General features: G+C 36.2%; 1 protein-coding gene across 4 annotated transcripts in view; it reads right to left on the reverse strand.

The window, feature by feature from the left end:
• The window catches only part of LOC131573119 (tyrosine-protein phosphatase non-receptor type 12-like), a 69,690-nt gene that overhangs the window by 16,935 nt on the left and 37,114 nt on the right, over window positions 1–15,641 (reverse strand). For all 4 annotated transcript variants that reach the window (XM_058826727.1, XM_058826726.1, XM_058826725.1 and 1 more), the window contains exons 5-11: window positions 15,334–15,372; window positions 14,543–14,614; window positions 13,014–13,073; window positions 10,394–10,536; window positions 8,930–8,996; window positions 8,274–8,351; window positions 8,085–8,183 (exon numbers count right to left, since the gene is read on the reverse strand). In XM_058826727.1, coding sequence (XP_058682710.1) covers window positions 8,085–8,183; window positions 8,274–8,351; window positions 8,930–8,996; window positions 10,394–10,536; window positions 13,014–13,073; window positions 14,543–14,614; window positions 15,334–15,372 — 558 coding nt within the window. The remainder of the gene's footprint in view (window positions 1–8,084; window positions 8,184–8,273; window positions 8,352–8,929; window positions 8,997–10,393; window positions 10,537–13,013; window positions 13,074–14,542; window positions 14,615–15,333; window positions 15,373–15,641) is intronic.

Here is a 15,641-nt window from a genome sequence, read left to right on the forward strand (position 1 = left end):
CATTTCCAAATATGTGCCACAGCCAAAGATCCAACAAATCAAAGAGGACCTTTGTGTCATCTTAACTTTAACGCTTATTTTACCTAAAGGCTTTTTTTGAAGGAGTTCTCTTTTGAAAAGCAACCTTTAAAAGGCACAACAAATATCCCAAATTGGTGTAATACATTTCAAAGCACAATACCACATTCAGGCAATAAGGTCTGCTATCTGCCAGCCTACCTGCTGAGACTGGTGATAGAGACTGACCTTCTTCAGTCTTACAGAACAAAAGGGTTACATTTCTGCTTCAGATGTGATAGTTGCATTTGAATTCAGTGACTAATTTCTGCTTTGGAAGATAAACTACAAGTTGCCTCAACTGTTAACCAACTTCACTTAAATTTAGATTAATTAGTTATATGTTTTTAATTTCCATTACTTGTCTTAAAAGTTACCATACCACTGTTAGCTACTGTGAAGAGTCTATTACCAAATTCTGTTCCTCAGTTTACTAAGTGGAGCTTTACCTGTGAAGAAAAAAATTAACTATTTAGATCTATTTTACTCTTTTTCCTTAACTGTACCCATTAACTTGCTGTCACATATAATACTGCACAAGTACTCCAGCAGAAATACCCTATTGTTCCTTAATGAATGGATTGTGTTAGCCCTTTCAGAGAAATTGCACAGGGAGTTCATTGTCCTGTTGACCACTGGCTGTAACTATCAGGGGTTTTTTGGACTAAGATTCAATTAGCAGATAAAAGCCACTCACATTTAAATGAACACAACTGAAGCTCCCACTGCAGTCAATCAAAGTTGTTTGGTTTTCATAGAATCATAGAACAGTTTGTGTAGGAAGGGGTCTTCACAGGCCATTTAATCCACACCTTCCTGCAATGAGCAGGGCCCTGTCCAAGCTGGCCTTGGCTGTTGTCAGGAATGCCAGGATGGGGCATCTACAGCCTCTCTGGGCAACCTGTTCCAGTGTTTCATCACCCTCATCACAAAACATTTCTTCTTTCCATCTAGTCTGAATGTACCATCTTTGAATTTAAAACCATTATGCTTTGTCCTACTGCAAGAGGCCCTGCTAAAAAGTCTGTCCCCATTTTTCTTATAAACCCCCTTGAAGTACTGCAAGGACACACTAAGGTCTCCCTGGAGCCTTCTGCCTGTTCTCCTGAACAACCATAACTCTCTCAGTCTGTCTTCTTAGGAGACCTGTTCATCCCTCTCTTCATCTTTGTGTCCCTCCTCTGGACTCTCTCCAACAGGTCCTTCCTGTGCTGGGGACCCCAGTGCTGGATGCAGTACCCAAGGTGGGGTCTCACATCCATGGAGTAGAGGGGTAGAATCACCTCCCTTCACCTGCTGCCCATGCTGCTTTGGATGCAACTGATGACTGGGGGAAAATATGAATGTAGGTTATTTTAGTTTTTTTTATATTAGTATGTCTACAGTGGTTTGCATCCAGGTTTGAGGTCCCCAGCACTGGAAACATTACCATGGGACACGAACTTCCAACCCCTTTACCAGCTCCTCTCAAGAAAGTAAAAAAACAATTTTCTGCTTTTTGACATCAAGTAATGTGTGACCATCATTTTGCCTTTAACAAATATGGACATTGATTTTATTGCCTCATTCAGGCAGGGGACCATGCTGAAGCTTGGTGCCAAAGATGCTGAGGCTCCCAGTATTCAACAATAAACTCCGTTTCCAGCTCATTGGCTGTGTCACATTCCTCTCTGCCTCCCCCAGTTGTGCAATGCCAACTCTGAATCTCTCCCCTACATATCTGTTACTATGGATAGCACTAAGTGCATTGGTATTGTACAATAAAGGCTCCCCTCACTCATAAATACTAACAACCAGAGCTAGAAATGAATGCATCCTAAACAAGTGCATCCTGAGAACAGAGCGGGCTGCTGGCCTTGCTTTAGCACTGCAGCACACCCCAGCTTCACAGGGAAGAAAGGTAATAGAAAGAGCGAGACTCCACAAGAGTTCCTCCCCCTCACCACCAGCTTCTCCATCCTACAACAGATTGGAAAAGTCTCCCAATTCAGTTCCACTAGCACAGAAGTTTTCAGGAGCATATTTCATATTTATGCACTCAGTTTTCTAAAGGGCATTGGCAAGGGAAAGGGTGTGCCTGCTGGCTCTAGGCTAACTTGTCCAAAAAACAAACCAGCAGCTGCATCCCTGTCCTTCTATGTTTGTAAAATGAAGTGTTTGTGAACAGAATGTTTCCTGAGACTGAGATATGCTTTTCTCACAGGCAGAAGAAAAAGCTTATTAAAGAAGCTAACATATGTCAAATTTTTTTAAAACTCCACATATACAGTAAGAAGCTGTTTCTAGTTGAGACAGGCAGAAGTAGCTGAAAAGGCACTGCCATTTTTGCTACTGGTAACAAAATGTATGCATAAACCTTACAAAAATGAACATGCATCCAAAGCATGCACACAACCACAGAATTTAAAAAACAATTCCTTGAAAATTAAAATTTAAACCCCTAAACAAAAAAGGTCCAACAAAAAACCTGCACATGTAAAATGGTACCTTTAAATTTAATACCAGAAAAGCCAGTGGTTACCCCAATTTTGTACACAGGGAAGGCTTCAGGCAGAGAGGTGTTCAAAACTTTCACTTCTCCATCATGTTAAACTCCAGATCCATTCAGTGTTTTAGCTACACTGAATGAAGAGCAAGAATGATTACAGGAATTACTGTCACCAAAAAAAAAGAGGTACTTTGCTACTTTCCTTAATTAGCTCAATGGATTGATGTTTCTGTGAAGGCTTTGTTTACTTTTAGATAAGTCATTCTGTGTTACTTGTTCTCAGTTCTGTTTTACAATAGGGAATAACCAGTATTTTGGGTATTGATCACTCTTGAGTGACACCAACTCACAGATTTCCCTGTCATATATCAAACTAAGTGAACAGACAAACATACAGAAAAACTAGCATAGAGCAGAAAAGAGGAAGTTCAGCTCTGAAAGTGAATATAGGGTATCTCACTGGGATGACTGCATCTGTTGAGAAGAGCAGATGGTGGTATTAAGAAAAAGCCTTCCACAGCCTTCCTAAGCACAGCTTATCCACATCAGTCAACACTCCCTTGCTTCCCTAGACAGATGTTGCATTCTCATGCAGAGCACAATTTTTAAAAGTATCAGCTTAGACAAAACAGGACAACATACATAGCTCACAGGGGTCATCATACAGAATAATGTTTTTAAAATGATTAATAAATGTGCAATTCACTAAGTGTTCAGTGTAGCACCCTGCCTTCTCACAAAAGACAACTATCCTAGTGTGGCAGACTTCTCACTGCAACATGGGTAAACAAAAGAACAGGATATATCCCCAGCCTTTGTGTCTATATGCATCAAATGTTCAATAGTACAAGAGCTCCCTTGGAGCTGCTCCCCTGAGGGAGTAGCTACTGAGATCAAGTGAAACTGCTCATAGTTAGGAATTTCTAGGTGTTCTGTCAAATTGCACATATATAAATGTGTGCATACCTACCCATGAAAGACAACATTAACAAATGACAAGGCCATAAAGTCAAATACTTTATGTAGATTGCCCCAGTCTACTAAAATGCAGAGTAACTTATGTTCCTGTAGTAATGCAAAGAAACACGGAATTCTCACCGCAGATGCACTGTCTGAATCCAGCTTGCTAAGGTAGCCCCAGCTGTGCTGTGACCTCCCACGGAGGGTCTTTCCCCACCTGCTTCCTCCACTGGCTCAATCACCAAAGAGTGCTGTCACTAATTTCAAGCCAATAGAGGATCATTGTCTTAGACTGAGATTTCACACACATTGCCTACAATTCAAAACCTTTTGCCCAGGAATTGCTATGTATAATCTTCTTTTGGAACTCACAGTGGAAATATTTAATGTCATTCAGAAGCTTTCTGTACTGGTAAAATACTTGCAAATTTACTGCAAAGACTCCTCCAGAAGTAATCTCATGTTTTCCCTTAAAAGGAATTGAGGCATTCCTTTTGCCCTTTTCATAAAGCAGCATGGGAATCACTGAGCATCAGTAGATAAAAAGAGAAATAGTTCAGATTGAAATGATACACTCAAGTGACTCAGATTAAATAAAACATTCCAACAGAGGCAATGAGATGTCTCTGAAGAAATACATGATTTTTAAAAATGCTGTGATAACAAAAAATATCCTTCTAAGCTGCCAAACAGCAAAGAGAATATGAACAGCACAGTCTTCACTTAAAGTTTCTAAACCATAAATGTTTCAAACAACAACATTCTTCTTACAGCAGCTGATTCCTCCATGACTTCTAAAAGTGCAGTCAACCACAGCAACAGAACTCTGTCACTTTTACAGCACGAAATGCAAGAGACACGGGAGAGTACTAAGACCGCCAGATTTTGGAGAAAGTGTTTATTAACACAAGCTTCTAGTTATGGCTAAGGGCAAAACAAGGATTTGCAGTACTGTAACATGTTTGGTACTGTCTAGAGAAAAAATCAACAACAAACATTTTTGAATTGAGAGTGAGCTTGCCTGCTTGTCTTTTAACCAATTTTCTTTTTCTGACTTCCCAACAGAATATCCAACTTGATGAAATTCCATATGATTCAGACTTTCCAAGACAGCTACAGTTCACTTCAGCTCATAAAGAACCTTCCCACATAATTCATAAAATATTTTACTGATACAAATCTGACAGATACCTTATCAGATGACCAAGACTAATGATCTCACATATATTTCAAAGCCTCCAAACACAACACCAAGTGTAATATTTTCACAGCAGTACTAACAAAGCAAATGATGGTGAGAAGCACAGCTATTCACTTAAAATATATGACAAAATGATCAAGAATTTCAGTGGGAAGGGCTTCAGTCCAAGACTCTCCTCCAATTTAATTGTTTGGTAACTTGAAAGTACTACTAAATGGGGGAGGGGAATAATTCTGATTATCAAATCTAGTATCTGAATTATTTGCTTATCACAAAAAAAAAAAAAAAAAAGGCTCCTGAATAGCAATTTTTCATCCTGAAATTTGGCTGCTGTGAGTACTGTTGAAAGTATTGGTATCTGAGCAGAGCTTTCCTTATTTCATTTAAGTATTTAGTGTTAAGCATTTTTAGTTGTACACATTTATAATAGGTATAACTATATGGTAAGAGTATACATTTACTACATTAAAGCACATCATGTATTTTCTACATGGCTTTGAATCTATCAAATTCTAATGGAAATACTAACCCTATCCTAAGTCTGTTTTTAAACACTGCATGCCTTGCTGCTGACTTTTTACAGTATTGTTTCCAGCAGGGCAAAGCTGGCAAGTTCACAGGAACACACATTCAAGATTGTGTCTGAGCTACTTCCCCATGAATATTGCCCCTCACTGCCAATCAGATTAACCTTTTACTGGGATGTTACAGGCAAGCCCTGCTTACAGAACCTCTGGAACTCAACCCATTTCAAACACAGCTTGAAATGAGAACCCCGACAGGAACACAGAACCATGAAACCAACTCTACAGAGCACTCCAGCTCTTCACAGTATTATCAAAATAGAATAAATGACACATTTCCTCTTCAGCCCAGTAGCATCTCCTACTTAACTAATAGTCATATATCCAAAGTAGGCACATGAATTTTATTTGGAATTGTTTTCTTTGGACACAATTAAAACTGTTCATACATTGAAGATTTCTTAGTTGCTGCAGCACCTGCAGGCAGAGTAACATACATGAAGGAATATTAGAATATTACACTGTATTTAATAAAGTTATTTGAAAACTTCCTGCCTCAGAATTAGCTTTTTAACTAAGATACATCCCAGAATACCTGTTTTTGTTTGTTTTTTTTTTTAAAGAAAGCAAACTAGAAAATTTCTGTGGAACATCAGACATTATATACAACCAATGCTACATAACATTCCTGGAGGTAAAAAAGGAGCTTTTTCAGACTATCAAAATGATGTCTCAAGTGAGCTTCAAAGTTTTACGAATCAATTTAAAACTACAAGAAAATATTTAATTGAATATGTGAGGTTTCCCTTATAAATCCAGAACAGAAGCTAAGCCTATACCAGTTAATTCCTTGAAAGCAAATTTTTTAACAAATGGACAGTTGCAAATTTAAGTACCAAACTTTTAGATAAAGAAATTCTTCATCCATGAGACTTTCCCCTCAACCTTTCTGCAGAATTATTCAAGTAACAGTAGGAAGAAGCATCATTTCCCAGCACAAAAAAGGCTATGCCTACTCACACCAAGATTTATTTTGCCCTGCTTCCAACAAAAGAGAACTTCCAAAGAAGAATAAGATCAGAGCAGGCATAAGGGGATCCTTCCCTAGAATGTTTTCCAACACATTGCAACTCTGGGATTTCATAGGTCAGAGGTTAGCGAAACTCATGGAGGATTCCAAGATGGTGAGATATTCACCCCAAAGACACAGGCTTTCAGCTGCAAAGAGCTCTGCAGTTTCATGTTGCATTTTCTGTACAAATGTCATTTTTTTATTAAGTCTTTCAGGTCTTACTGGTAACCCTTAGAAAAAGCTAACAGAAATCAGCTTTCTGTTGTTACTCAGCCTCTGTTGTATCTAACCTTAGCCATTTTTTCTCCACCTCAGTCTGGCTGTTCTTTAGATGGAGCCTTCCAACTCCTTTGATCCTTGTCCAGTTGTTTAATGTTCAAATTCTGTAACATGTTTTTGAGATAAGCAGACTTGACATGCAGTCAGTAGTCAAACTGCAAGATACCCACACAAGGACATTACATTCTATGCTCTTACCTGTTCCCAAGTAGATACTAAAATTCAATTTCCTTTACAGTTTGTTGATCATAAACCAACATCATATCCAAGTAAAACTCAAAACTCACACTACATCACTGCCTTTTCAGAGCTGGGATTTATCCCCCTCACCCCCCATGTACATTACCTATCCATTTTCTATTTGGTCTTGTTTTATTAGTCAGCAAATCTCTCAAGCTGTGCTAAAGACAGCATTTGCCTTTGTTACAGAGTATCACCACATTTTGCCACAGCTTCACTCATGTTCAGAAATATGTAAGTCATTTAGTATATATAGCAGTAGGAAAAAGTAAATAAGAGACATTTTTGATTCTATATAAGGCCACAGACATAAGTCAGATTTAAGTCAAATAACCAGAAGATACAGCAGACTGATCTACCTATTATTTTATGATCAAAACTCAAGTACTTTCAGAAATCACCTCTGTACAAAGCTAATCAATCTGCATGTTCCAAACCCTGCCATGCCCATTTCTCAGGGGAAGAAAAAAAATAAATCACACATCAATTTAATCAAACCTGTAACAAATCAAAGCGGCCAGCCCTATCCATATTGCATTTAGTCAACAGGCTTCTTGTCATGACTAAAGACTCCTAAGTACTTCATGAACTGATATAAATTCTTAGGAGTTAGCATAAGGGTGGATGTCTTTAATCCAAGAATTGAAAACATTCTAGACTTCCTAGAAAGTAGAGGAGAGCTAAATCCCTAAAATAAATGGGATGCTTATTAATACAAGCACATTTAAAATTGCTTCCAGATATTTCAGAGTCCTGAAGATACCACTCATACTCCCTCTAGAGACCTATGGAATCTACACCAATTAGGGACAGAAAATCACAGAATAAACAAAACACATTCCAGGGACAAAGGGTGGTACAGAGTTCTGGACTGTGGGAGAGAAAGAATATATTCATCCAAAAAGCCTAAAGCCTAGTGCCCAGCAACAGCCATGAAAACATATCTGAACATAAGAGACTAAACCTATAGGGGACATGAAATTTAAAGGGGAAGGATAGAAAGACAGAAAAATCCTCAGATACTGTGAATACCAAGGAAGAATATTTTTTCCACTTACTCCTCCTTTGTTAAAAGGGTAGAGCATGAAGCTCCCTGACAAAAGCATTTTAATTTATTTTTCTCTCCCCTAATCTATTACAATGCAAGCAGTAGTTTACAAAACATGAGAACTTAAAAAGATCACATCATTGAACATTTGAAAAACAGCTTCACAGGAGAATTTTCATCAGAAGCTAAGAGCTACATATGGGAAAGACACCTACCACTCCATCTGCAATCTTCCAGTCTGCACAACTTTCATATTTTTGCAGTTGCTTTTCAAACAGTTGTGCTATGGCTCGATGGACAAGTTCATACTGCTCCTATAATAAGGTGCCAGATAAAAATTAATGCACAAGATCTTTTCAAAGAATAGTGATGTATTTTCACATTCATTTCAAAACAAACTATACCTTTGTTTGCACTGCAGAATGCCTCTGCGTCCTCATTTCCTGTATTAAATTAAATACATTAAATTCTTCAGGTATTTTCTGAAATACAGAAGAAAGTCAATTACAATGACATAACTGTCAGAACAACAATACAAAAGCTGTTAAACATTAAAAAAACTGTAACTTTTATAGGTGAAGCTAATCTGTTCTCTCCACACTGCAAATATTTAATTTCTTTTCCAAAGGAACTCCAAACTGACATTTGATTTAGACCAGGTGAGACTATTTCAAGCATTTTTGAAATGAGATATCTAATGTCATTAATATGACATGGCAATGTTAACAATGCTTCATGATCTAAAAATCCCAGAATGAAGTTATGCCTTTATATTTGAGCTGGATGATAAATCAGAAAGACTGAGAAAGTTGAATTCAAAATCAATTTATATTGAAACTTATTTTTGAAAAATTAGAATTTTATAGTGACCTTTTTAGATAAAAACTTGCTGTCAAAGTAAATGCACACTAAAGCATGAATACAATGAAACTAAACATCCAACATGCCAAGAGAGTTCCAGAATGTCTTAACATTTCACTATTTTTGAACACTTAGAAGCTTAATCAATCACTGTTAAGAAATTACAGAATGTCATAAAACTTCTTTTAGGATTCCTTACCCCAGCTTTAAGTAAATTCCATGTATAATCTATGGCACAGATGGCTCCTGTTCTTCCACACCCTGCACTATGAACATAAACAGATAGGTGTTAGATACTATTTAAATTTGATAAAAAAACACTATAAGCCTTGTATATCAGAAGTCCACGTTAAAAAAAAAATGAATTCCAAATCCCTCAACTATCATTTTAATTTCACTCAGCCTGACACTACAGTGTCTTTATAATAAAATCAGCAGTGCAAAATGCAGCTTTGAGTCTTTTAATGCAAGTTTTCATAGCCATTTGGAACTGCAGTCATGAAAGATGATTCAATGCTGACAATTTTATTGCCTCTTTCTTTTATCACATTATTCCCAGCTACTACTGCTTCATCAGGTGTGGTCTTTTCCAAGTTTAACGATAAATGATATAAAATAGCAGAACAGACTACATTTAAAGACTTGCCACATTTTTCTGATTTAGTATCACATCTGTATTTTCTCCTTTTTAGCTAAAAACATAAATTTGAAAGTTTAAGAATGACAGCAAACTATCTTATTTTTCCTAATTGTCTGAATTCCTCTGTTTTACACACGCAGAGTTATAATTCATGCATATTTATTACATTATAATTACACTGTTGTAAAGAATCAACATTCAGAATTATACTGACAGTCAAAAAGAACAGGACAAAATGAATAGATTTCAGTGCTAAGTCAGTTTATGGTTTTAGACCTCATTTAAGACTGACAACTCAAAAAAAGAATGCAGCCCATGAAGAGAATAACTAAGCTCCAAAGAGTTAGTAAATCCCATGAATTTAGTATGTCCCAGTTTATAAATAAATGTTTCCTGACATAACACATGAACAGTTGCTGCTTTAAAAAGCATTAAAAACAATAGGCAAGATTTCCAGACAAATTATCAGAAAGTGTCAATTCAGCAAAATATTTCCATTGCAGTTCAGTCTCAACACTTCTTCTGCTAGCCAAATTTTAGGTGAAAGATGAAACTGATCGTCATAAGACTTCCCAACTGGAAACTACATCCTGCTAATTAAAGATCTTTTTTGTCATATCAGAGCACAGACAGAGTTCTTAGTGATGCATGTGCTACACAATCTCTCCCACTGAGAACGGAGCCTTTACTCCCAAGCTGATTTGCAGTCTTCAAAGTCTGTTTTGTCCTCACAAAGATTTATGTCTTAAGAACCTCAAAACAGGTCCCCTCTCAAAGGCTCATTCTTTTCTGATTGATATTCTGTCTTAAACTGAAGTAAAAACAAAATTTCACTGTGGCATCAGTTTTAAGAAAATGAAGTCTGTGTGATTTTCAATTAAATTTTGACAAAAGAAGTTTTTTTCAACTAAAATAAATAAATAAATTCTGACTTAAAACTAAAACTAGTGCATCCCATATCAGAAGTCTAGACTTCAAAAAATGAAAATGTTTAAAAAATTGAAAGATAAATACGTTTAATACCTGCAGTGTATGCAAATAGGAACATCTTCATGTTCCTGATATTCTCTCATCAAGCTGATCATGTCGAGAATAGAATCAAAAGATGAAGGGACATCATGGTCAGGCCAGTTAACATAATGAAATTGATAGACACTACGAGTCTCCTAAGGGAGAGGCAGGGAGAAAGGTGTTAATGATAACACATATTTGAGTTTGTACCAAAGAAGTAGTTCTAGGAAACTTTTCTTTGACAAGCAAAGTCATTTACTGGATTAAAAAACCTTACAGCTTATAACAGATCAAAAAATAAAAGAGAAATTCTGAAGTCGCATTTCAAGTGCTGCTAATGCATAGGAAGATGCCCTATGGGACAGTTCAGAAGCCCCTCTCTATTATATGGGTAAAGGACCAACAACACTGCACCATATGAAAAGGTTCTATGTCCTTACAGCTATAACTTGGAAATGGAGAAAGAATATTCCATGTGGTCTTTCTTTTTCTATTTGTACCTCAGTAACTTACATTGAAAAAAAAAATGGGGGCAAAGGTGTTGTTTTGTCAGATTACAAAATAAAGTATGTGCACAGGCTCCAGAGGGAAATTAAGAAAATGAGAGAAATAATAAAAACTGTACCTAAATATGAATCACACTTGCAGCAACAATAGGTACACTTTTATTCTAGTAACAGTAGCTGCAATAGTACCAAAGACAAGGTAAGAAGCAGGCTTTAGAACAGCTTAGTTACTCAGATACCTGAATGCCTGAAAATCCTCTTTCATCACTATCCAAAGCATCTGCAGCTACCAGCAGCTAGTTCTACTGCACCTTTCCATGCTGGTGCCAACACCTCTGGGTTCCAGTACACCCCTCAAAGTAATGTACTGGAGAGCATGAAGGTTTTGAGCCACATTACAGTCTACAGGTTTCAAGACCTACACTACCTTCAGTTCAGCTATGTGAGAAGCAACATAGCAGGCCTCTTTGGCATGGAAATTTATCTATTTTTGATGCTTGACTCTTCCCAGCTCTATGGAAACACCATAGCTAGTTAAAACAAGAGAAAACACAGCCTAAGAAAGCACAAATTTAAGGTGCTTATGTAAAACCAAAGTGATCAGTGAAAAGGAAGAGTTAAAGCTACCTATTACGCTCCACTAAGAAACTTCATTTAATTACATTTAAAAAGACCTGTGATTTTTCACATTAGCAGAATAGCCACAAAAAAAAATTGCTTTTTATATGAAAATCAAAATTTTAAAAGAACCTTTATAGTTCTTTTTTTCTATTGCCACTTATAAACTAAACAACCCAAGTTTTTCTTGAAAACAAGCAAGTTTCAGTCAAACTGGTTTTCCTTCTAGAAACTAAAATAACATTGTAGATTTATGGAAATTTTAAATCCTTTTGCATAGGGTTTTGTTGGGTTTTTTTTTGTATAATAATCCATTGCAAATGCTACAGAAGTGATAAAACTTATAATTATTCTGGAAAATCTGAAAGCAAACTTAAAAGGCTATTCCTTTATACCACAAATACACCTTTCCTCCCCAGTGCAAGGCTATGCTTAGAATTCTTCAAAGAAAGATGAAAAGTCTGTAGTTAATTTAACAGGAATCCTCAAGCAAATCTGCTACATAAATCTGAAGAAAAAACACTTTATCAGATACACATATCAAATATCAACACATCTTGTTAACCCTTTCAGTTAAATTGCTCCTCATAGGAGCAAACTTCTGTTTCCTTGCTAGGATCAAAAGCTCAGCACAAACGGTAGCTTTTGGTTGCTGCTCAGTTTTTAAGCAGCACACAGGCTTCTAGTTGGGACAGAACTCCCCACATCAATAGCCAAACACCATTGGCAAGTACAGTATAGGTAAGCAAAATATACATCAGCCACAGTTTCTGGTGTATCTAGTTTGTACAATATTTCACTATTAAAAGGGAAGCAGGCTCTACTTTGGGGTTTTTGGTGTCCAGTTCTGTTTTGAAGTGTACCGTTTCAAAAAATGTCACAAACCCCGATTACTACACGGAATTTCTCTTATCTAAACTGTCTCACAGCCCAGGCAGTTATGAGCACTAACAGAAACAAAATTATTAAGTTCATGCATTCCTAGCAAATACTGCAGACAAAAATTATTCCACAAAATTACTCCCCTCATGATTAAGCAGTTTTCATAACTGCTTGGCATCCATTGTTGAATTGGAACATTGTGAAAAACTACAAATGATACTAACCTGCAATAAATCATTTATTAATGCAAATTGACAAATAAAATGACAGGTATTCTGTAAAACAGACTATCATGCCTTGTGTTTTTACAGGACGGTTCCACAGTTTTTATTTACTGGTAGCTGCTTTTCAGTCAAATGAAGTCTGACATTTGACATCTGACATTTCATGTAAGTTATTAAGAAAAGCTTAAACCATTTGGGTAAACAAGAACATAGATAAAAGGCAAAGAGTTTCACTATTCCTCCTTTATATACTAAGGTTTTAACATCACTTCCAAACTTTATTTACATACATAATCACCACCTAAAAAAGCAAGGATATTTTCATGAGTTTCTGACATTGTATCATTTTGGTGACTTCTGAGCAACTATTGAAGGTGAGATCAGAAGCAACTTTGTACTTACATTTTGAAATTCAAGTAATAATGTTCTAATGAAGTAATCTGTTCTTGCTTGCTCAGCTTCCTAAACATGAGAAAACAGTAATGCATTGGAAAAAAAATATTAAAAACCAATATGCAACATATAGGACATAACTAAAATCTCAAACTTTAAACTCAGGGTTCTTTTTAAATTTATTGGTTTTGTATTTACGATTTCCTCAAGAGAGGGGCAATCAAAACACTGATTAGCACACCAGCAAGTTAGCTGGCTGCACAAGGTGTGCAAAATGCATTACTTTTACTTAAACGTGTATATTTTGAAATTAAAGTCTTATCTGCTCCAAAGTCATCAATAAATCACATAAGAATATTTCTAAGTACCTCTTTTGCTTTCTTTCTCCATACTTTTAACTTACAGATTGCCTTTCACAGCCATCCCTCTATAACACTTTTGCTGTGTAAACTTCAGCCTCTTACTGAGGCTCTATTGTGCGATGTCTCCTTTTATTTTTATCTTTGCCATTGTTTTCAATTAAGGGTGCATCTAAAAGAATCACTAATTATTTTGGTTGTGGCCAAAAAAACTAGATTCTAGCTCACAGAGTTTTCCAATCTTCCTTTGGAATATCAAGGAAAGTTTATACAGAGGTCAAACAATATTATTGTACTTTAAATATCAGTAACATCATAATTTGAAGATGCCTTTAAAAACTTGCCATTACAGCTTCCCACAGAGAATTTAGGAGACTGCTTATACACTTTAATGCATTTCTGTCTCCTCCTATTTACTATCCTATAGTAAATTCGATGGGAATTTACTATTTCCCATCGACAACTGCAACACTTTGCAGGTTTTAAAGCAATGCAGCTCACACACACCAGAGTATGTAAAGGTAATAGATTCTCATCTGTAGCTAAGAAGTCAATTACAACAAGCACACACAAATCCCTTTCACCAGTATCACAAGGACCAGGGCAAAAAGCAGGCAAATTTGAATCAACTTAATGTGGAAAAGGTTACTCAGAATCTTTATAGAGTAAAATTTGCAAGTATATATTTTCCTGACAAGATGAACTGAAGTGTACTTAATTCTTTTTAGACTATTTCAAAGTAGTATTAATAGCTGAATAAACAGGCATGTAAACTCTTTCTGAACACCTTAAAACACTTCATGCTTATTAACCTAATAAAAATATCCTATGCTAGTGTTACTTCCAGTTCACTCAGAACGCACAAGTCAGAACAGACAAAACTGCACAAGATTTTGATTTTGTGAGGATGGTACAGACATTCAAGCAGCATATAAAGCTCAAGAAATAATACATAAAAGATACAGGACCAAGGGACACAGGTTCCCCTCTTTAAAAAAAATAAAACAATTCTGGAGAATTAAAAATACCACACAGATTAGATGTACACATTTCTTTGAGAGTCCTTGTGCAAAATTTAGTACTGAACAACTAAAAAGCCCACTACAAACAGTTCATTGAACATTTAAGTTACAAACTCATTAAATACTTGAAAATTAATTTATAAAGGTTTATACTTACACAAGAAACACGAAATGGTCCAAAAGTTACAGCTGCTTCTCCATACAGAGGCCAGTAACGCTCACATTTTTTCTGTTAAAGTAAAGAATCCTAATTTAATTCATGCATGGTACTGAAAGATGATTACCAGAAGCAGAGCAGACAAAATCACAACCCCAAATGCCTTATTCTGGACTTCTTTTAAGGTAGTAAAACAACTTTCCTTTTGGATTACAAGAGAAAAACAAAACCAAGACCTCAAACAACCAACGTAAATACAGGCAAAAGACACTTTGCAAATTAGGATTTCCTGTCTGCCTGTACCATATGCATAAGCATCATACAGAGGAGAGCAATGAAAGCTTAGTTTTTGTGAAAGTTGGGAATTCACAATTCTGGATTTCCTTCTAAGGTCATAAGAATAAAGAAGAGAGACTTAAAAAAAAAATTGTTTTTGCAGCTGTATCAATTGACAGGAAATTCTGAAGGACTCAGGATTTTCATAGTTGGCCTACATCCCACAAAGAGCAAGACACTTTTTCCACAATGACATGGCCCGAAACAAACCCTTGGTGCAGTTCTGTACACAAACACATATTCCACTGAGCTAACACCTAAATAACCATGTAATCCTACAAACGGGGCAAAGAAATGCAGTCTCATGAACTATTCCTTATGTATAGAAAAGTAAGGATTAGCATTCTCACTTCATCTGGCATATTATTATCACAGTTAAGGATTTGGCATATGAAGCTTCAAAGCTATTGCCTATATGGGCAAAGTTCATTTATTTTTGTATTTAGGACACATACCCTTCCCATTTCAAATTCTCGACAGGCCATTACAATTATCTGAAAAGAAAAAAAAGAGATGGTCCAAGTTAGATGGTTTTGGATCACATAACTTAAACCTACACTTCACCACTGGCTTCTGTCAGGCAGATACTGATATTTTAAATGGTTACTGCAGAAGAGACTATTATTAATATTTTCTTTCCTGCATACAAATGCTCTTCTAATTCTAAAACAGTAACCAAGTCTCACCCTTCACAAAATCTATCACTAATACACTACTTCAAGGCTATTTAATTCAAATTCACTGTAATCCTGTATAAATACTT

The sequence above is a fragment of the Poecile atricapillus genome, chromosome Z, assembly GCF_030490865.1.
Source record: "Poecile atricapillus isolate bPoeAtr1 chromosome Z, bPoeAtr1.hap1, whole genome shotgun sequence".
In the NCBI taxonomy this organism is placed as follows: Eukaryota; Metazoa; Chordata; class Aves; order Passeriformes; family Paridae; genus Poecile; species Poecile atricapillus.